The sequence below is a fragment of the Ambystoma mexicanum genome, chromosome 6q, assembly GCF_040938575.1.
Source record: "Ambystoma mexicanum isolate Mex_15411 chromosome 6q, UKY_AmexF1_1, whole genome shotgun sequence".
NCBI lineage: Eukaryota > Metazoa > Chordata > Amphibia > Caudata > Ambystomatidae > Ambystoma > Ambystoma mexicanum.
Genome location: NC_090937.1, coordinates 200,575,833 through 200,597,978, shown reverse-complemented (window position 1 = coordinate 200,597,978; position 22,146 = coordinate 200,575,833). Strand labels below are relative to the sequence as shown.

At 49.5% G+C, this 22,146-nt stretch overlaps 1 protein-coding gene across 1 annotated transcript in view; it reads left to right on the top strand.

Annotated features, from left to right (window-relative positions):
• Positions 1–6,435: 6,435 nt before the first annotated feature.
• The window catches only part of INIP (INTS3 and NABP interacting protein), a 363,842-nt gene continuing 348,131 nt past the window's right edge, over positions 6,436–22,146 (top strand). The window contains exon 1 of the mRNA XM_069630641.1: positions 6,436–6,587. Within this exon, the coding sequence (XP_069486742.1) occupies positions 6,503–6,587 (85 nt within the window). The 5' untranslated portion in view covers positions 6,436–6,502. The remainder of the gene's footprint in view (positions 6,588–22,146) is intronic.

Here is a 22,146-nt window from a genome sequence, read left to right as displayed (position 1 = left end):
AGTAACACTAACACTACATTTTGAGATCTTCAGAGCAAACAGTGGGGTCGTGACCTAACAGGTGGCATTCAGCCGAGGCAAGTGCTGCCTCTTAATTGAGGCGCCAACCCACTACGGCTGGATTTAGGCCACTTAAAAGCACTGATGGTATGCTATCGGCCTCTAACCACAGCAAGGCTCTGAAGTTTCCCGTGGCAATACGAGAGAAGTCTATCAACTCACTTTCCCATTTGAAATGTATGAAGAATCCAAGTGCCAGAAGTGCAAGTGAAAACAGGACTGGCTAACTTATGAGCTCTGCCATGCAATTCGGGTGCAACCGTAGTCTCGCATATTTACCTGAAAAGGTTGCAAGGAACTGTCTAAGAGTTTCTTGCACACAGAGGCAGGCCCATGTGCACCTGTTCAGGTCACTAGACTTAGTCGAGCTCACAGAATTCTACTGTGCACCTGCAGACATGCCAATATTGTGGAGCCCCTGAGAGGGAGAATTCACAACAGAAATCGGGAGAATGCAGTTTTCCCATAAGACTGCATTGGGGTCATAATAAATCGGGAGGGTTGGCATTTAAGCACCTGTGTCAGGTCATTAGGCTTAGTCCAGCTCACATAATTCTACCAGTGGCGTCAGCAGGAATCAAATTTAGGAGGGGCACAGAGGAGGCCAAAGACAAAAGTAGGGGGGCCACAGTCAGACAAAAATGAGGGGGCCACCTATGAAAGGTAATGTGTGACGTCACAAGCACTCCTGCAGAGAGGCTTTTGTCCACACCAGCTACCCACACCCCACTGCACCTCCCTCCCATCAGAATGCAGGCACAAAACCATTCAGTGACTAATGGCCCATCATTAGCAGTTTCGTGGCTACATTCAGATGGGAGAGGCTGCACACTATGGAGGTCGCTGTGCAGAAGCCGGGCAGGAACACCTGAGAAGTGGCTCGTGCTCATGTTAATACCAAGATTGTTATGGGTGACCCTCCCAATGTGCATTGCCCCTTTAAGGGGATGTGTCCCTCCCACGTGTATTAGCTCCTGCAGGCACGTGAGACAGAGCGGCTGCAGACTCCCAAAGAGGAACGACTGAGTCCCTGTCTCATTATCGATGTAGGCCGCAGGCCTACACGTGGAGGCACAGGCCTGCATGCCCTGATGCCGTGGGACCCGCATGCCAGGATGGCAGCTGATGTCCGCACGGTCTAAGGCCTGGCAGGCTGTGACCCCACTTCATGGTGCTGATGCCCCATAGCTCCAGGGGCCCTGCCGGATGTGCAGGGCAGGCCCCAACCCCCACACATACTGGGACTGTGTTGTGCTCACAGAGATAACACCCAGGGGCGCCTGCCGGATGACCATGGCAGGCGACCCCCAACAATGGCGACGAGGACCACGAGCCCGCGTTGACCCTTTCTGCCAGTAATTGGAAAGGGGGAGGAAGAGAAGTATCCAACCCCACTGCGGTTTCGCGTGGCCTGCGCCTCACTGCCGCAACATGGTTGGTGTAGGCCCGGGCTGCCCTGCGGTGAGGTGCACTCGAAGAGGAGCGTCCGGCCCCACCGCGGTTTCGCGTGGCCTGTGCCTCACTGCCATGGCATGGGCGATGTAGGCCTGGGCTGCCCCGCGGTGAGATACACACCCGGCAGCGTTCCGCCGCAAAGGAGACAACGGATGGAGCCGCCTCCCCCAACCATGTGGAGGTGGTCTGATCCACTGCGTCGGCCGCGCGAAAATGCATATGCTGGCGGCACCGTGCCGCATGAAGGGCGCGGCGCCAACTGATGCCCCTCTCCTCGGGAGGACAAGTCTGGTGGTGGAGGTGGCCGTGAACGTGGGGAGACAGAGCCTCGCCCCGCCATAAGGCCCCCACCATCAGGGCCCACGAGGGCTGGACGGTGCTCTGGGAACCGGAGCAGAGAAAAAAAAAAAAGAAAAAAAAAAGAGAGAAGACGAATGAAATGAAGGTGGCTGTCCACCCCTCCCCCGCGGGAGAAGAATGGTTGCCGGCTGCCCTGTAGTGACGATGTTTTCCCCGCCCCCCCCTCGGGAGCCGTAACAAAGAGGCAAGCTGAATGCCCCTCCCACACCCGCATGGCCACTGATGCAAAAAAATTAAAAAAAATATTAAAAAATATATATATAAAAAAAAAAGCGGAAGCCGCCAAACAGCTGCCACAGTCCCCCCCCCACACCCTCCAGAGGTGGCCCCAACATTACCCGGGCCCAGAAAAAAAAAAGAAAAATGCGACAAAGGAAAGCGGCGTCGGCCGCGTGTGCTGCTGGCCCCGCTGCAGTGTGGAAGATGATCCCTGAGGGAGGGAGCCTGCCCACAAAACAAACCCCGCCCAGAGAAGGTGAGGCCGCTGCCGCGAAATTATGTACCGTGCTGTCTTCCCCCAGAAAGGAGAGGGCTCATGGAGGGGAAGGCCTCAGGTGAAGACAAATAACTAAAAGTAACTACGGCGCCAGTCATCGGCGCAGAAGGGCGTGGAGTGAGGGCTCTTCAGTAATCCCGGGCCCAACTGGCAAGTGTTTGAGGGCAGGATGGTCCAATGGAACTCTGGGAACACGAGTAATGATGGGAAGTGCTGTGCCCTGCACGGTGATCACCTCCATGCACAGTGCCACCAAGAAAACAAAAGGGGAAGCAATGGCGGTCGTGGAGCAGTGCATGGATAATCTAAATGCATCAAAAGTGCAGACGCCTGCCCCGGGAACTGAGTAAGACTTAGGTGACTGCCGACACCATTCACAGAACCCCGCTGTCAGCATCAAACTGTCACGGGTGTCCCACGGCCATGGGTGAGCCCTACTGCCTGAAGAACAAATGGCCTCGGTGCACAAAAAGTGGCAATTTGCTGATCGACACTCATCAGAACCCCGAGCCAGGACATTTCAGCATCCGACGCCCTGCACTCTGGACACTTTAATGACAGGGCCATCGAAAAATAGGTGACCCTGACAACGAAGACGTCTTGCCGGCCCTGCAGATGGCCTCGACACCCTCCCACCAAGGTCCCCTAATGGACCATCCGAGGATCAAGGAGCTGGTGGCCCTGCCTGCCTGCTAGCATCACCCGGCGGGCCCCACAAGAACTTGCTCCGGCCTGGAGCCGTGAAAAAAGAGCCCAGCCCATCAGGGCCAACAAGGAACAGGTGGCTGCCCACACCACGTCCGGCGCCGCGGTACCAGCCTCATCCAGTCAGGAGTGTTGCACTACCACAGGTGCGTGCTCCGGCCTGAAGAAGAAATGACCCCAGTACACCATAGGTGGCAACTGGATAGCCATGTTGTGCTCAACCGGGGACTTCCACCCTCATGTTCATCAGAACCCGAGCAGGAACAGATCAGCATCCCACGCCCTGTGCAGTGTACTCCGGATCATTTCATTGTCCTACGCCCTGGGCATTGTACACCGGGATAACAGTACCATCGAGTGAGAGGACAAACCAACAAGGAAGACTCTGTGCCCGCCCTGCAAGGGGCCTCGACATCTTGCCACATAAGTCCCCACTGGACCATTTGAGGACCAAGGAGCGGAGGTTGACCGTGACACTCCCATGAAGAAGTGGTGCACTGGGCAGGTCGGGATGAGGCCATTCAGTCCAGAGGAATGTTAGCGATCACGTATGCCATGTCGACACTAGCGGCGGGCAGTAGTAATCCGCCAGCACCACAGCGTTACTCCGAGCACAGGGCACCTGAGTAGGTTGCACTACGCGGAAGGGACGAATGACTGTGCACCAATGACTGCCCTGTACCATTGAAGTCTGGCATCGACCCAGCACCAACCATGGTCTCACCATGGCTAATGTGGGACTTTCACCCTCATGCCACTCACCGGTCACAGTTGTGAGTACCGGGACGTCCAGTGTTCTGGGTGCTGCAGAGCTGAACAGCGCATGGGGCCCCCAACTCCGAGGAAGGGGCGCTAGGTGCTGTCAGGTGATCTGAAATGGCTCCCACTATGCACCGGTGACGCGAAATCCAGCAGCGATGCCAGCCGGACAAGGAAGGGGCACTGTAACAACAAGAACAAAGGAAGGCCGACCCACGGTGAGGTGGTCATCTCCCGGCACAGTGCCAGCAGAACACAGCAGAACAAGAGCCACCCTGCCAGACTGGTGGGCCCAGACCGCGGGTCACCAAGGACACCCTGCATGCTACGACATCGAAGGTCCGTGTGACTTACCAGCAAACCAGAAAGCCCTGGACCCCAACCCCAGGGGTCAGTGCATCAGGAGGGCTTGTGCGCCCGTGTGCGGTCCTGGTGGAAGGAGATACTTCGGACTGGGGAACATCGACGGAGAAGGGGTAGGTGATGACCGATCACCCCATGCCCGATCAACAGCACCGTGCCCCACCAACAGCCCGAGGAGAAGCGCGATGACTGCTGACCGGTGTCCCGCTGCTCGGCTCTGAACATCAGGGAACGAGGGCGATGTGGCCCCTGGCACCCGCCAGGTGCGGCTTTGCCGGCCATGGACTGTACTATCACTGGACCTGGACCGGGAAGTGACTCCTGAGCTGACGCCAGTAGTAGGCGAGATGATATCCTGCGGTCCTGCGATTGCTTAAAGAGGACTCTGTAATCCGGTGCATTGTCGCTGTGGACCTGTATATTAGTAAGAGTGGTCTCCGTAATGAACCCTAAGGTGAAGCGGTGGCCCCGCAGATACGAGGCGTACATAGCGCCAGCCGCAGAACATGGCGTTTTGTTGATGGTTGCAGGTTCGAACCCCAGGTTAATAAAGGGTTTTGTAAACTGTGGGGAACTGCCTACATTCCACCGGCAGCTCACCCTGCGACTGCTTCCCCACGGAGCAGGTTTAGAAGTGTTTGGTGTGATGTTTGTTATCATTTTGAGTTATCTATGCATGTGGCCGTGTCATAGCTTAGCATTTCGTTGTTTCAGCAGGGTCTGAAGTAAGAAGTAGTTTGTCGTTCTGTAACCAGTGGGACGCAAGGATGTTCAGCCACGTTTGTCTGTTTGTTATGAAAAAGGAGGAGTGTTATGGGTGACCCTCCCAATGTGCATTGCCCCTTTAAGGGGATGTGTCCCTCCCAAGTGTATTAGCTCCTGCAGGCATGTGAGACAGAGCGGCTGCAGACTCCCAAAGAGGAACGACTGAGTCCGTGTCTCATTATCGATGTAGGCCGCAGGCCTACACGTGGAGGCACAGGCCTGCACACCCTGATGCTGTGGGACCCGCATGCCAGGATGGCAGCCGATGTCCACACGGTCAGAGGCCTGGCAGGCTGTGACCCCACTTCATGGTGCTGATGCCCCATAGCACCAGGGGCCCTGCCAGATGTCCAGGGCAGGCCCCAACTCCCACACATAGTGGGACTGTGTTGTGCTCACAGAGATAGCACCCAGAGGCGCCTGCCGGATGACCATGGCAGGCGACCCACAACAAAGATCACTTCTAGCTGAGACAAAAGGAGAGTATTTGCTGTGTGATATGCAGGTGTTTGCCTCAGTGATTGTCACAAATAACACCACGAACAGAGAACACGGTCGCTGCTCGCTCGCCTTAGAGGTGGCAAAAAGGGGGGCAACGATTTCAGATGGGGGTGCATTGCGCCCCATTCCCCTCCGTAGCAATGCCACTGAATTCTACTATAGAATTAGAGCAGAACTTTGTTCTACAACGGGTTGTTATTAGAACTCTGTGTTGGGTCTAGGGTGGCCAAAGGTCCCGCTTTTAGCGAGATTGTCCCGCAATTGGGGACTCTGTCCCGCTGTTTGCAGAGTGGCTGTGCAGGACGCAGGTTGTCCCGACTTTTGTCAGGACAACCTGCATCCATCACAGCCACTCTGCGAATTGAAGTGTGCAGTTAAACAGCAAGGCGCTGCGCCTGCTGCGCCTGCTGCTTTCATTCACCGGGCTGCTCTGCAGCCCCGGCTCCTTTTGAGCCTGCAGGTCGAGCTGCATAGCTCTCAACTCACCCGCTTTTGGCAGGTGTCACCCGCCTTGTGAAGGGCTGATTCACCCGCCAAGCCGTCTGCACGCCCATTCATCCCAATGGGCGTCTCACCAGCCAAAAATCAAATTGGGTGATCACACCCGCCTTTGCGAGACAAACGGTTGAGAGCTATGGAGCTGTGACGCTCAACACCTGGCTTCATTCAAATGATAATGGTTTATTTCTAGGTCGTGATGGTCATGTTTTCAGTTAAAAAACGTGACCATCACTTCCCAAGAACAAACCATTTGCATTGTAATTAAGCCTGGCGTCAGAGCGTTACAGCTCGACCTGCAAGCTCTAAAGGAGCCATTACAAAAATGCCAAAAAAAAGGGGGCGGGCCAAACCTGAATGACGTGGTGACGTCATCGCCGCCTTGCGGGCAAGTGTCCCGCAAAATGCTATCAGAGAGTTGGCCACCCTAGTTGGGTCATAGCTGAATGTAATGTAAAGTAAGGACACACGTGTAAACCACGTGATATTGTTAGAAACAGCATGGGTAACGTCTAAGACACGTGATAAGGACGCGCTGCAATGTCCGTTTCTCTAATAGGAACTGGTGTAAGCAGTGCCATAAACTGGAGTTTGAAAGAGATGGCTGTAGCCCCGGCAGGACCAGGTACTGTTGTTTTAAATTAGTGCGGTGTGGCACCTGGGAGGGCTGTCCTGTCACCTGTACGCGTTACTTGCTGTAATGAGACATGTACTGGTACAGGTCCATCGTAATGTCACGTTATGCGTTCCTTCGTGTCTCTGCATCAAGCCATAAACATTTCTACGCCGGTAATTGAAAATGCTAATGGTCAGTGGTGGAAATGGAAAAATATAAAGGGGGATCCTGCAAGGGCCATGATGGAGGCGGAGTTTGGAGGAGGGGGCAGGGTTCTGAGTAGGCGGAGTTCAGAGGGGGCTGAGCTGGCAGTTGAACTAATCTCAAAGGAAATGTTCCAAATAATAGTTTAAAAATGGTGCAATTTTTTCATGCTGTTTCTTTCCATGAACTACAATGGAAAAATATAAAAGGTGCTCACATTTTAAGCAATCTATGGTACAATATTCCCTGGAAAACAAAATATCCAAATATGTGACCTGTGATTTGATGACAATTTTGTGTGGTCTTTTGGGTAAGTATCAACACCGGGAAGTGCAATTTGGGTGAAATCTTGGTAGCCAACCACTCAGGCAAGATTGGTGGCCTCAAAAACACCCAAGGGGTGCTCTGCCCTCTGAAAAAAGGCGACAATGTCCACCCATCCACTTGTATACTTTCCTTGAGCCCTGAAAAGTAGCACAGGGTCCAAGTAGGGGAAAGTAACTGGCCCAGCCTGTAGGATTGTAAAACCTCTTGCCACATGACGTATAACAAATATTCACGACTCACTTGCACTCTCCTCACCCCCCTGTTTGGCTTTTAATAATGTTCTGCTTGATAAATATGGCCTTAAAAGTACACAAACCGTTGTAAGGTAAGCAACAGGGCAGTTTCTAGCCAACTTGATGCCAAGGGTGAAACATCAGAATGTGCCCCCACACGCCCTGCTGGCGCACGCCACTCCCAAACTACACCTCTGTCAACTCCCAAACTACACCTCTGTCGCGCAACAAATCCCCTCCTCAATAATTGCTAGATGAACGAAGTTGGTTTCATTACATTGTAATTCAAGTACTTTACAGAAGAATACTAGACTAAGCATATGCATCATTTTCTGATAGAAGGTTATCATTCCAAGATGGACAGTCTGGTACACTCTTATTGTACTCTTTCAAAATACCTCTCTGATAGTGGGGAAGGGGACAAATAGCACCAATGAGGATTCCTGTATGCTTTGCATTAAATCAAAGCATTTCAGCACTATAACAGTGATAGGAGATCTGTGATAAAAGGATTGTATGTGTGGATCTCTAAAATCATAACTGATGCATGGCTTGGTGCTCACATCACGGTTCACAATACCCTCACATTAAAATTTTTGTAACCATAAATGCTCATTTGGACAGCTTATGTTTTTGATGCGAATATAAAATGGCCGCAACATCAGACACTCAAATGGGGTACAAGGGCTCTTTTGCATATTGTTTGTGAAGAAGGAGGAAGGACTAGGTCTCAGTGTGGGCATGCCCAGCCCCAATACAGAAACACCTATAGGGAATAATATCTACATACAGGTCAGGATACTGCACAAGAGAGACCCAATAACAAATGCACAGAAAGGCTACACAGAAAGGATTGTACTTTTTCAAACTTTAGCCTGATCAGTAATAAGCTGATGAAGCTTTTGAAGCAAAACTGGCTTCTAATGTCATGACCCACAGAACGTGCCCCTTCTGGACTTCCTGGTCCTTGTCACGGCGGGGCTTGCATTCACTGTTTCTCCCAACATGGCCGTGTCACGTCTCGCACCAACCTTCACGGCAGACGTAGTACGTTCCATAAATATGCCACGGCCCCGCGCGTCTCAATGCTATTGCGAAGTAGCGACCAGACGTGTGCTCCGTAGCTCCCGGTATTGTTTCCCTTACTTCTTCCACTCTAACCCAATTCTAGTCCCTTTCCTTCCTTTCTTGATTCCTGGACTCGTGTGCTAGTTGCGCACCCTGTTATTTTCCTGGATTCCTGGACCCCTGCATCCCGGTACTAGAACGCTGGAGTCGGAAGAGACTCGTGCAGCCTTATTCAAGACTCAAGCAGTACGCAAGAAGGCATCGATCAAGAAATCCAGCAAAGATCGAACTCGGGTGAGAAGGGGGGAACTCCTTGACATCTAATGCATGGTAAAGGGTAAACAGTTCTCAGCCACTACCTCCTCGCTATTACGCAAGCCCAGTGCTCCAAATAAGAATTCGAGGTGAGAGTATTTTACTCTCTATTTTTATAATTGGAGCGTAAATGCAATTTCAAGAGAGTAAAAATGAGTTTTCTGCTTAATAAGAGAGTAAAAAGTACAACATCTAATAGTTGCATAAAGTTAAAACTATAGGAAAATGTTAGAAAATAGAAAAAAAATATTGCGCAGAAGTGGGTCGTACCCTTGGATCCAATAAAGAACCTGATAGAGGGGACCTCATTCCTCATGGCTGTGCTTGGTGTCCAGCAAGCGCTTTGCTGTGTCTTGCATTGTTAATGAATATAAAGGGGATGTGGTTTTTTTGTCTTGTTGGGAGTCAAGTGCATGACTGCGGTCTCCTAGCACTGGTTTGCTGGTCATGATTGCGTGCTGTGAGAATGTAGTTGACTAAATGAATGACGCCTCAGTGAATGTTGGATGGGTGATGATGCATGAATGTTCTGAAATTGCTAGTTACGACCCCCAGCTCGTAAGCCTGAGGATGGCTGGCGCGTGTGCCCCCGATTACATGTAACCTGAAAAGTAACTGGTACTTGTGACGTATGTACAATACAGCTAACTAAGTCTTTCTTACCTGCTAGCTCTGTGCCTCTTCATGCTGCATCTGAGCAGGATGCCCCAACCTTACAGAACAACGCACTTCTTAGCCAGGAACAGATGCATGTTGTAATACGATAATGCTACATATAACATCATAATCACAGGGCACGTCTTAAAGAATAAGTACCTGACTAATTGGACTATGGAATGCACAAAACCACACAAAGTTATGCCATAGAACATAAGTCCGAGAAAGGCACTGCAAGCCCATTTAAATACATGGATTTGGGCAGGTACACCTCTGTTAAGGGGTTGTACTCTGCCCCTTCAGATACTTTTAGTTGATTGGTATTAAAACAGGTTTTCTCTTCTGCTATTTTGTTTCTTTATTCTGGAAAGCCCTTCTGTTATTTTGCTTTATATAAAGGTTGGCCTACAAGTACCAGAATGCGAAGTGACGCAAGCTTAAAACCCAGGACTGCTTAACAGTGAACACTAGACCAAGGAGAATGTAAGATATCTGTAAACTGTTGTAGAGGAACATTCCAAAAGAACCTGCAAAATATGATCCCGATGTTAGTGATTCGTAGAGTTTCATACAGCCAGCTTGCTGTTAAATAGGATTAGTTTAAATCTGCAGTTCAACTGAACAAATGTTTTTTTTTTTCACCCATTGAACAAGCTGCCATCATGGAAATGCAACATGCAGCTCTGAAATGCTTTAATCATTTGTCTTCTGTTTTTGTTTTCTTAAATGCTGAGTAATCAACTGGTGGCTACTTGGGATTTTGATTTTGGGTCAGAGATGCAGATGTGCAGGTACAGTAACAATTGCAATGAATTAGACCTAGTTGGGGTTCTGAGTCCCCTCATTAAAGATAGTGAGTCTCTGGTCACTCATCTATTCCTGATGTGTAAGCTGTCCACCTCAAAGAACAGGGATTGGGGCCACAGTAAAATACACAATGGATCTGCAGGGTTGGTAGAAACTATGTTCGACGCATTTTATTTTGGTGGCAGGCACACAGCCGGGTGACCGAAAAGGCCATGAAGGCAAAGCCTGACCATCTGGTGGGAGCTGTGAAAAGATACATATAGAGAATGCACTGTGACTGTGAGCAGATGACACTTCGGAAGCATGGAAGTACAGTGTTACGCTCACCTGGTATCCACAGGGACGTCACTCAGCCTGTTCTGACCTCTTACAACCTCGAACCCTTCCCTGGAGTCTACTCGACTCGAGACTGGGCCTGAAACACAGGATTGGTAGAGTTTAACTCCCTATTGTCTCTGTGTGCTTGAACCCCTTCTTCCCCGGGGTCCAACCCTTCCCTTTGATCCACAGCTCACCTTGTTTTCTTGGAAAGTGTGCTGTCCGTCCTGCTTTCAGCGCAGGGGCGCGTTGATGCGGGCTCGTTGCTGCCTAGTTACTTCACTGGCAAGAGTCCGACAGGTAAGTATGAGTCTTTTGAACAGTTCTCTAACTTCGTTCCTTTCCTTCCTTAGATGATGGCCGGCGTCCGAGGATGGCGATGTGCTGATGAGATGAGTAGCGCTGAAGGTGAGTGAGAGCGCAATGCGACCCTTTCGTATTTGTATTGAACTGAGTTCTTTTTCTGAGTCTTTTAGTTACCGCAATGTTTTCAGCGTGGATGCCGGTTATGAAGGAGAAATGCAGCGAGTAAGCGCAGTATGCGGCGCCTCTAGATGTTTCCACGCTAACCTGGAATGTCTTGTCCCTCTTGCAGATGGATTTGAAGTTCCGGAGAGAGAGTTCCCCCAGAGCGGCTGGGATTCAGGTAAGCGTTTGAAGCTCGTACAGTATTAAAAAATAAGCGAAGAGTTGCAGAATGCTTAATAATGCCTTTTTTTCTGTTCTTTTCCCTTTTCCTTAGGAAGCGGCGTGCCGGGATGGGAATGACGCTGCCGAAGATGCCCGCAGAACAGAAGGAGCGATGAATGATGGGCATAAGCGCCGCAAGGTAAGGATGTTCCTAACGGTTTGTTTGTTTACGGTGTTCTTGTTCTTGCAGGAGCTGAGCGCAGAAGAAAGATGCAGGCCTAATGGAGACCGATCCGAACACGGTGAGTGTCACGCTGCAGGTGCAGAAAACACAAAGCATGTTTCTCAGCCTGGGCGTGTCTTAAAAAGTCTCTGGGTATCCCAGGTGTCTCTGGGCTGAACCACACCCAAAAGACTAGACTGCACATGCAGTTCTGGGAACCAAAATATGTGGGGGCATCCCTCTTGTCCCCATCAATGCACTACAAGTCCAATCCCCAATGTTATCCTATGGGAGTGAGTGAGTCTGGTGCCACAAGTGCCAAGTCTGACTCCAAGTGGGTCTTTGGAGGGATGGAGAGGCCCTTGAGGGCCATGTAGGTGATTGTGGCCTGGCTCCAGCCTGACATCTTGGAGGGCTGGGGACATGAGGGGCAGGAATCATGACAGCACTCCCTTCCCCCCCGATGGTTTTGATGAAATCGTCTAAGCAAGCGAGGTGCATGGATGTACTCACAAAGCTCCCATGTCCTGTCTTGTGGACCATACCCCTTCCAGTCTACTTAGTAGTTTAATTTGGATCTGACGTACTTTCAATCCAGGATGTCCTTGACTTTGAATTCTGGCTCCCCGGAGACTACTACTGGCTGCGGTGGCATTGCTACCCAGGTCCCAGGTTGAACAGGTTTAAGGAGAGACACGTGGAACACAGGATGAATCTGCATGTTTGACGGCAGAGCTAGTCTGACCGCCACAGGATTTATCACGTAGGTGACGGTGAATGGACCCAGGTATCTTGGACGGAAAGTTCAGGTTTCTTTAATGGACACGTGTTTAGATGCCAGCCAGACTTTGTCTCCCACCTGGTAGTTGGGGGCCTTTGCTCGGTGTTGATCAACTTCTTTTGGCGATTCTTAGCTTGAAGTAGGTGTTCAGCTGCCCTTTTAAAGGTTTGAGAAATGGTCGTGTGCAAGGTTTTGACTGCTGGCATTTCCAGGGCTGTAGGAACGTCCAACTCAGAAGTACGTGGGTGCCTGCCATACATGGTATAAAAGGGTGTCTACCCAGTGCTGGTGTGTAGGGAATTATTATACGCATATTCAGCTATCCATAATAGGTCGAACCAGCTTCCTTCAGCTTGGTGTAACATGTAACGCAGGTACTGCTCAAGCGTCTGATTTGTCCTCTCAGTTTGAACTTCCGTTTGGGGATGGTGACTGGTGGATAGCCGGATGTCGATCTGGGCCGTAGAGCAGCATTTTCTCCAAAAGTTAGATACAAATTGAGTACCTCGGTCTGAGACCAAAACTGAAGGAAACCCATGGAGCCGTACGATGCCTTCAAGAAATACCTTTGCAAGAGTGGAAGCATTTGGGAGCCCCTTAAGCCTTGTGCCATTTTTGAAAATGGGTCCACGGCCACAAGAATAGTGTCAAACCCTTGACTGGGTGGTAAATCAGTAATAGAATTGAGGGACAACGTGTGCCAGGGTGCTGGTGGGATTTCCAATGGTTGTAATAGCCCAGCCGGTTTCTACTTGGATGACTTGTTTTGAGCACACACTCCACAAGATAGGATGAATTGGATAATGTCTTTACGCCACGTGGGCCACCAATAATTTCGTTTTACCTTGGCTAGGGTTTTAGCGATTCCGGGGTGGCCCTCGATCAAGGAATCATGATAACCGGACATGACTTGTTCTCGTAGTTCTTGGTTTGGTAAGAATAAATGATTCCTGAAGTAGGGCAACTGATCTTTTATCATGTAATGTTCGCCTTGTGCACTCCACGCTTGTAATTGCTCCGGACTCATCAGGTTTTGGATTTCTTCATGTAATTCTTTCTGAGTTATGGTTGTTGTGATTCCTAGGAGCTTGTCACTCGGGATGATTGCTATTGGGTCAGGGGTCTGATACCCTTGCTCTTCCACCCCCATACGGGAAAGGGCATCGGCCTTCCCGTTTTTCACCCCTGGTCGAAATGTAATCACGTAGTCAAAAAAAGAGCCCAACGTAGTTGTCGTGAGGATTGGGCCTTTGCCGTTTTTAGGTACTGGAGGTTCCGGTGGTCAATTATTACGGTGATTGTGTGTCTGGCGCCCAAGAGGTAGTGCCACCATGCCTTAAAGGCTGACTTAATGGCCAGGAGTTCTTTTTCTCTGATAGCGTAATTGAGTTCAGGGGGGTGTGAATTTACACGACCAGAAGGCAACAGGGTGTAACTGGCCCGTTTCAGGGTCCTTTTGTGAGAGGCCGGCTCCCATAGCCATGCTTGAGGGGTCAGTTTCCACCAGGTATGGGAGATCAGGGCGAGGGTGGCATAAGATTGGGACAGATGTGAATCTTGCTTTGAGTTCCTGGAAAGCTTCCTCGGCTTCTGTTGTCCACTGGAACTTTTTGTTGCTTTTCCTTAGCAATGACGTGATGGGATGCACGATTTGCGAAAATCCTGGGATGAACCGGCGGTAGAAGTTTGCAAATCCCAGCATACTTTGAACCCCCTTGAATGAATTTGGGGATGGCCAGTTCAGGATAGCATCTACCTTGTGTACATCCATTCGGATTCCATTCGGGCTGAGAGTAAAGCCCAGGAATTCCACCTCGGAGATGTGGAATGAGCACTTTTCGAGCTTGGCGTAGAGCTGGTGTTGACGGAGTTTCTCCAATACGGATTGGACGTGTTTAACGTGGTCCTGCTTTGATGCGGAATATACTAGAATATCGTCGATGTACACTAGAGCACAGACATCAATCAATTCCCGTAGGACATCGTTCATGAAGTATTGAAATGCAGCAGGCGCGTTGCAAAGGCCAAAGGGCATTACTTGATATTAGTACAAGCCGTATTTGGTGCAAAAAGCGGTTTTACATTCGTCCCCCTGTTTTACGCTAACCAGGTGATATGCCACCCTCAGGTCTAGTTTTGTGTAGATTTGGGCATCTTTGACTTGATCAAGCAATTCAGGGATCAGTGGCAGGGGCTAGCGGTTTTTTACGGTAATCTGGTTCAGTGCGCGATAGTCGAATTACGTTCTCAAGTCCCCCTCCTTTTTCGGTACGAAGAATAGAGGACTGGCTGCTGGAGAATTCAAGGGACGGATGAACCCGTTGGCCAGGTATTGGTCAAGATAGGCCTTCAGGTGCTGGTTTTCTGGTTCCGCGAGTGCGTAAATTCGCCCACAAGGGATTTGTGCGCCCGGTATCAGGTCGATTTGGCAATCGTATGGTCTATGCGGTGGCAGGGTATTAGTCTGTTCTTTCTGAAAGACATCTTGAAAGTCCTTGTATTCACTTGGTAGGGTGCCGATTGCCACAATCGCAAGCGTGGAGGTTCTGGTGTCTATTGGTTGTTTCTCTTTGCGATAACATGTGTGGGCGCAAGTCTCGGGAAAGGCCAATTCTTTTGCTCGCCAATCGATTCGAGGATTGTGAGCTACCAACCATGGCATTCCCAAAATTAACCGGAACTGTGGTGCCTTAATGAGGTTGAAAACGATAGATTCTTGGTGTCCATCCTGGAACAGAAGGGTTAAAGCTGCAGTGCATTGGGATACTGGACCAGAAGCTATTTCCGTGCCGTCGACAGTAGTAACAGTGTCGGTGGTTGATTTAGGGCGTAACGGAAGCCCCATCTTTGCCGCAAGATCCTGGTCGATGTAATTCCCAACGGCTCCACTGTCAATGTAAGCTCTTACTGCGTGCATCCGAGGTGGTTGTTGGTGATTGATCAAGACCACAAAATGGGAGGTCTGTAGTTCACTTTCTTCGCTCGACAAGTGGACCCCTACACTTGCCGGGCTGGGGAGTTTTCCGATTCCTTGATGGTATCTTCCTTGTCCGTGGCCCCTACCGTCCTCAGTGGCTTCAGAGGGCACTCTTTAAGGAAATGACCTGACCTTCCACAGTACAGACAGAACTGCTGCTGTCTCCTTTTATCCCTTTCCGCTTTAGTCAAGGGGGATCTGACCCGCCCGATTTGCATTTGTTCTCCTGAACCTTCCGTTGTGAGAGCAATATTGTCCTTTGAACGCACATATATAGGGCGAGGGTCCGGTCTAGTTCGATCTGCTCTTCGGTCCTGCAACCTATGATCCAGTTGAACAACAAGGTCAATGAATTCTGAGCAGTCTTTTGGGGGGTTCACTAATTGTGCAAGAACATCCTTGAGCTCCGCCCGCAACCCCTGATTAAATAATGTGATTCTCTTCTCCACTGGCTATTCTGCTTCAGCTACGAGTCTATTGAACGTGGCTATGTATGTTAATGAGTCTTGATTCCCTTGGCGTAGGGACAGAAGTTCGTTGTCTAATGCCTGCCCATGAGTACGACGGGCGAACAGCTTTTCCATGTCTTGCTGAAAGCCCCTGAAGTCATGCAGCAAAGGATCATCTTGGGCCACAAAGGGTACAGACCAGTCAGCGGCGCTACCACTCAGGTAGGATAGCACAAAAGTGACCCGTGATTGGTCATTTTGAAAGGACCCTGCTCTACAAAGGAAGTGCAGGCGGCACTGGCTCATGAACATTGCAAACCTCTTGGGATCCCCCGTAAATCATTTGGGCGGCTCCAAGGGAACTGCCCCAGGAAGGGTTATCTGAACGGGATTGGCTGATGGTGCTGGCATCGAGGGCACACTTTCCGGCAATGGTGCATGCCCTGCTTGTGACTGGAGAAGTTGCCGGCTTAAATCATCAGTGCGTACTTTGGCTAATATCAGCTCTCTCCTTAGGGTGTTGGTCTCCTGCCTGGTAGCATGTATTTCGGAACGTAGGTGGCCCAATATGTGGGCTAACTGGTCGGTTTCTGATGTTTTCATGACGCCCAGGTGGATTTTGATGTGAGGCTTTGTGTTCTGTAACGCTCACCTGGTATCCACGAGTACGTCACTCAGCCTGTTCTGACCTCTTACGACCTCGAACCCTTCCCTGGAGTCTACTCCACTGGAGACTGGGCCTGAAACACAGGATTGGTAGAGTTTAACTCCCTATTGTCTCTGTGTGCTTGAACCCCTTCTTCCCCAGGGTCCATCCCTTCCCTTTGATCCACAGCTCAACTTGTTTTCTTGGAAAGTGTGCTGTCCGTCCTGCTTTCAGCGCAGGGGCGCATTGATTGATGCAGGCTTGTTGCTGCTTAGTTACTTCACTGGCAAGAGTCTGACAGGTAAGTATGAGTCTTTTGAACAGTTCTCTAACTTCGTTCCTTTCCTTCCTTAGATGATGGCCGGCATCCGGGGATGGCGACGTGCTGCTGAGATGAGTAGTGCTGAAGGTGAGTGAGAGCGCGATGCGACCCTTTCGTATTTGTATTAAACTGAGTTCTTTTTCTGTGTCTTTTAGTTGCCGCAACGTTTTCAGCGTGGATGCCGGTTATGAAAAAGAAATGCGGTGAGTAAGCGCGATGTGCGGCGCCTCTAGATGCTTCCATGCTAACCTGGAGTGTCTTTTTCCTCTTGCAGATGGATGAGAAGTTCCGGAGACCGAGTTCCCCCAGAGCGGCTGGGATTCAGGTAAGCGTTTGAAGCTTGTACAGTCTTTAAAAATAAGCAAAGATTTGCTGAATGCTTACTAATGCCTTTTTTCTGTTCTTTTCCCTTTTCCTTAGGAAGCGGCGTGCCGGAATGGGAATGACACCGCCGAAGATGCCCGCAGAACAGAAGGAGCGATGAAAGATGAGCAGAAGCGCTGCAAGGTAAGGCTGTTCCTAACGGTGTTCTTGTTCTTGCAGGAGCTGAGCGCAGAAGAAAGAGGCAGGCCCACTGGAGACCGATCCGAACACGGCGAGTGTCACGCTGCAGGTGCAGAAAACACAAAGCATGTTTCTCAGCCTGGCCGTGGCTTAAATAGTCTCTGGGTACCCCAGGTATCTCTGGGCTGAACCACACCCAAAAGACTAGACTGCACATGCAGTTCTGGGAACCGAAATATGTGGGGGCATCCATCTTGTCCCCATCAATGCACTACAAGTCCAATCCCCAATGTTATCCTATGGGAGTGAGTGAGTCTGGTGCCACAAGCGCCAGGTCTTACTCCAAGTGGGTCTTTGGAGGGATGGAGAGGCCCTTGAGGGCCATGTAGGTGATCGTGGCCTGGCTCCAGCCTGACATCTTGGAGGGCTTGGGACATGAGGGGTAGGAATCATGACATACAGCGGGGGGTTAATTAACTTTTAAAGTGATATGCTTGTGTGGTTTGGATTTATGTGGCAAGACACAAAACCCTAAGCCATTAATAGTAAATGGGAACAGACATGAGATGGAGGTGAAGTGGAATACAAAGGTATGTTTTAGATGGGGCTTGTTGTGTAGAGCATATGTTAATGCAGACACATGATATATGTTCCTTTGAAGCAAGCAGTGGAATAGAGAGTTGGAAAGATTGCAGACTTTCGGAGGTGCATCATCCATGTGTCAGTGAAGCATTACTACCACCTGCAAGCTGTGTGTACAGTTTTCCCTGTTCATTGGAGCTGCTAGCTAGTCTTGTGATAGCCCTTCTATGTTGGTACCAAGGCATGCATCGCAATCTGCCCAAACCCTAGGGGCAGATCCCCAGCGGCTGCTGTAGCAAAGAACAAAAATACCTTTTGCGGGTTACCTGGGGAGAAAATACCAAAACACTGCGACCAAACACTATGCAACCCCATTAGCTTTGGGTGGGTGGGGTAAGGGGAGAAGTTGGTGGCAAGAACAGTTGAGGGGGAAGAACAGTGTTCTGCCTGCAAGGCTTGTATCCATGGCTGTCAAAGTTTCAGATATGTGACGCTTCGAGTGAACAGTTCTCGGTTTCAACAATCAAAATGCCTCCCGACTACTTCCCACCTCTATTCCTTAAGTTTATCTTTTCCTCAAAGCATGCCATAGAACACAGCTGTAGTGCCAACTAGATGAAGTGCCTTGCTATCACCCTCCAGTCTCACAGTGCAAATCCATTATCTTCCTTACCCCCAATGCTGCTTTCCAACAATGCTGCTCTGATACACTTGTGTACGAGCATGATACAAATAAAATATCAATATTAATATCCAACTGTCCCCTCATACACAGTATCCTAATACCCTTTTTATCCAAGTAAACCTTTCTGGCTTCCCCAAGATGTAGCTCTCAAGTGACAACGTATTCTGACGGTCCTAGCCTAAACCTTGTTTAGACAGACATCTGGTTTCCTGCTGTGGTCTTATAAAGGATTCATCCAGTCTAAATCATTTAAACTTATTCAAGGTGAACCAGGTCATCACTGTGAGTGTGACTGTCTTGCAATCAACATGCTGACAGCAATGTGTATATGGCTGCTTCTTATCCCCCTCGGAACGTTATCTGTTCAGCTCTCCTCTGTCTCACCCTTCCTTATCTTATGGGTTCCTGCCAACTCCTCTCTCTGCTACAGTTGCTCACCATCTTCCCCTTCTCCATTCTTTAGATGGCTACTTTGTTCATTCCAGTCAAGTACTTTTTCACAGCTCCTGCCCAGCCTTCTCTTTTCTAGCGCGGCGCCACATTCCATTTTTCACAGTGCTTTGTCTCATAGGTCAAAACCAACCCTCATTTTCATTCTAAAAAGGAATTGCTGTGACCCTTAAAAAGAAAAGTGGGTTTTCTAAAGGAATTGTAAGTAAGGCTTGTAATAAAATTATAGCAACTCGCACTATGTCACAAGTGCTGGGATATAACGGAGAATCCTCCAAATCAGATAAGTCTATGTCCACCTCCCCTTTCTCCTCACCTGTCTCTTCCAGAAGACTTCCTCGTCTGTAGGACTTGTCCTTTGGTCTTTTCTTCTTTGTGAAGAGATACGGTCGTCCGCGGGAAGAAGCCACCCTGATTCCCTGATAAACAGGGAAGCAGCCGGCCCCTGTCCCGAAGATGCCAGGAAGAGAGGAAAAAAGCAGCCGCTTAAAAAAACCTCTCACCGGATGTTGTTGTTAGTGCCGGAGGAGTTGACTGGTGAGTCCGGAATGCAGGTGACAACAGAAAAGTCTTTCCGATGGAGTCAAAGCTGTAGTATCAGTCCGGGATAGTAGAAGTTGGAGCAGGAGAAGCCCGAGGAACCGGGATGGAAGTACACACCACTGCCAGGTACCGGAATGAGATCCGGAAAACAGGAAGGGATAGAGGAGCCCCGAAATGCACGGGAACCGATAGAACGGAAAAAACAGGGAAATAAAAGGAAGGGGAAGAAGCAGTAGAAAGGAATACTGCTTAGGTACTGAGTACATCAGGCAACAGGCAAAAGTACTGGAAACACAGTAGCACGGCAACAAAGCGAAAGAAACAAAGTTGCAATGCACAGAGCCCAGAGAGGGGCGTGGTTAAATACGGAAACAAGAGAAAAGGCTAGACCGTTAAACCAGGAAGTGAAAGGAAAGACACACAGAAGAAAAAGACTAGACCGCCAAACCAGGAAGTGAAAGAAAAAACATACGGAAATTCTAATGGCGCTGCCAACGCCAAGCCTTCCATAACCGCCAGCGACCACCAAAAGACGGCGGCATGACACACTATGAAACGTTCAAAACTCTGCTCCATTCTGTTCCACATTTGTGCTTCCTTTCAGTGCCCTCACGCTTTAATCCGAGGCCTGCTCTCCTTTCAGCAGACACGTTCTGCAGTTAGACATTATCCTTTTGAGATTATAGTACACAATATTAATGCTGGATGGGAAGTATTAATCAATATTCAATACGTTATACCAAATGATATGGTGACAGAAAAGTAAAATGTGTGTGTAAGCCAACGGCTTGTCCTTTAATGACGATATTATAACTACTGCCTAGCTGTGTGTGTGTGTGTGTGTGTGTGTGCGCGTGTGTGTGCGCGCTCTAGATGGATACTCACTTTTCTGAGAATGTCACTACTGCAGCCAGGTGGCTCTAGGGCACGTCTACACAGCAGTGCCATTTGGATATGTACATCTTAGTGTTTGCAGGCAATCGTTGTGTGGCAAATGGGTATGTGATGGCTTCCTGACATTTGTGCCCTTAGCTGGGACTCATTTGCCTTCACTTCCTTTTGGGGCTTGTGCCCCACATTTGAATCTAGTGCAGCCAAAAGGAAAATGAGTCAACAGCTCAAAGCTGCCTCCTAGTACCTTTTTAAAGCTGAACAGAATGGGCTCCCCACTGGAAGCTCCACTTTAATTTTGAGCGTAAATCGCACATAGAACACATGTGTAATCCAGACAATGCTCTAACTGCAACAGTATATGCCAATTAATGGAGAAGCATTTCCGGCTTGCTACACATGTAGAACTGAGCTGGGCAACTTGTACTTGCCTGCTCAGTACTTGGAAAAGAAATGGTACCACCCATCGCTGCTGTCAACAACAAAAGAACCAATCTTGACTTCAGGGCTCAAGATGAGGGTACACGGGGGTGGACAAAGTCCACCCATTTTTTTCTGAGGGTGGACCCTCTTTGAATTTATATGACTTAAAGCCGACCTTCAAGGATCAAACTGCAGTATTCAGGTTTGTAGGCCGCACACTTCACAACTGCACTATATAACCCGAATAATCTGCTAAAAAACAACAAACAACTAAAGGTGAAATGTCCCCTTTCGATACTGCAAGCTCCAAGGGAAACATTTGAATTGGTTCTTGGAGTTTAAAACATGCACACTTTTTAACGTTTTCAAAAACACTTCCACTCCTCAAGTACATAGTCTGTGATACCTTTGATCAGAGGTATGCATTTCTTCAAAGTCTTTTTTTTAATACTGCTGAAGCGTAGGTTTGCATTGGGATAGCTGCATGCAGTTATCATCAAACCATCAAGGACCGCATCAACACCCTTGCTCCTGCCCTGGCTGACTTCTGCAACCACTCCTTCACCGCTGGAGCCTTCCCTTCCCACCTGAAGCACTCTCTTGTGCACCCTCTTTTCAAGAATCCCTCTGACCCACCCTGCCCGGCTGACTATCACCCAATCTCCATCACCCCTTTCCTGGGAAAACTCCTGGAAAAGCTGACCATCTTCCAGCTTAATCTTCACACTGATTCTGTTGGTTGTCTCCATGACCATCAGTCTGGCTTCAGAGTCACCAGAAGCATGGAAACTATTCTCTCGAACATCCGTGAAGACCTGCTCTCCAACCTTGATTCTAATATCCTATCTATTCTTATCCTACTCAATCTTTCTTCTGCCTTTGACACCTCTTCTCCCTCTCTCATCTCTGATTGTCTGTCTGCAATCCAGGAGTGGTGCGCCGCCAACCTCCTCTGCCTTATTGCCAGTAAGACCTGAGAGCCTCCTCATCGGGGCACCTACACCTTCCTTTTCTGTCACTCTCTGGCCGCCCTCCCTTGGCCCTCTCCCTGCTCCCACATGCAAGGCTAAGAACCTTGGGGTCATCTTTGACTCCATTCTTTCCTTCTCCCCACACATCTCTGATGTCTTAAAAAAGTCAAACTACCAACTGCACCTCCTCAGGGGTATTCTTGCTTTCCTATCCCCCCCCAGAAGCTCAATGTCTCTAGAGATCTTGTTCTCTCTAGGCTGGACTATTGCAACAGCCTATTTCTAAACCTTCCTGCAACCACTCTCCGCCCTCTGCGGCTCATACAGAGCAGGACTGCAAGACTTTTCCTTGGCCTCAAGCCCTGGGATCGTATCTCTCCAGCCCTGAAATCTCTTAATTGGCCCCCAGTTGTTGCAAGGATAAAATACAAGACCCTTTGCATTGTCCACAAGGCTTTCTGGGACCTTCAACTCTCCCTTAAATACCTTCCTACTCAAGCTCTTCACTCCTCACCTCCAACTCCCTCGGGGTCAGTCGCTTCTCCAAGCAACTAGTTGGGGA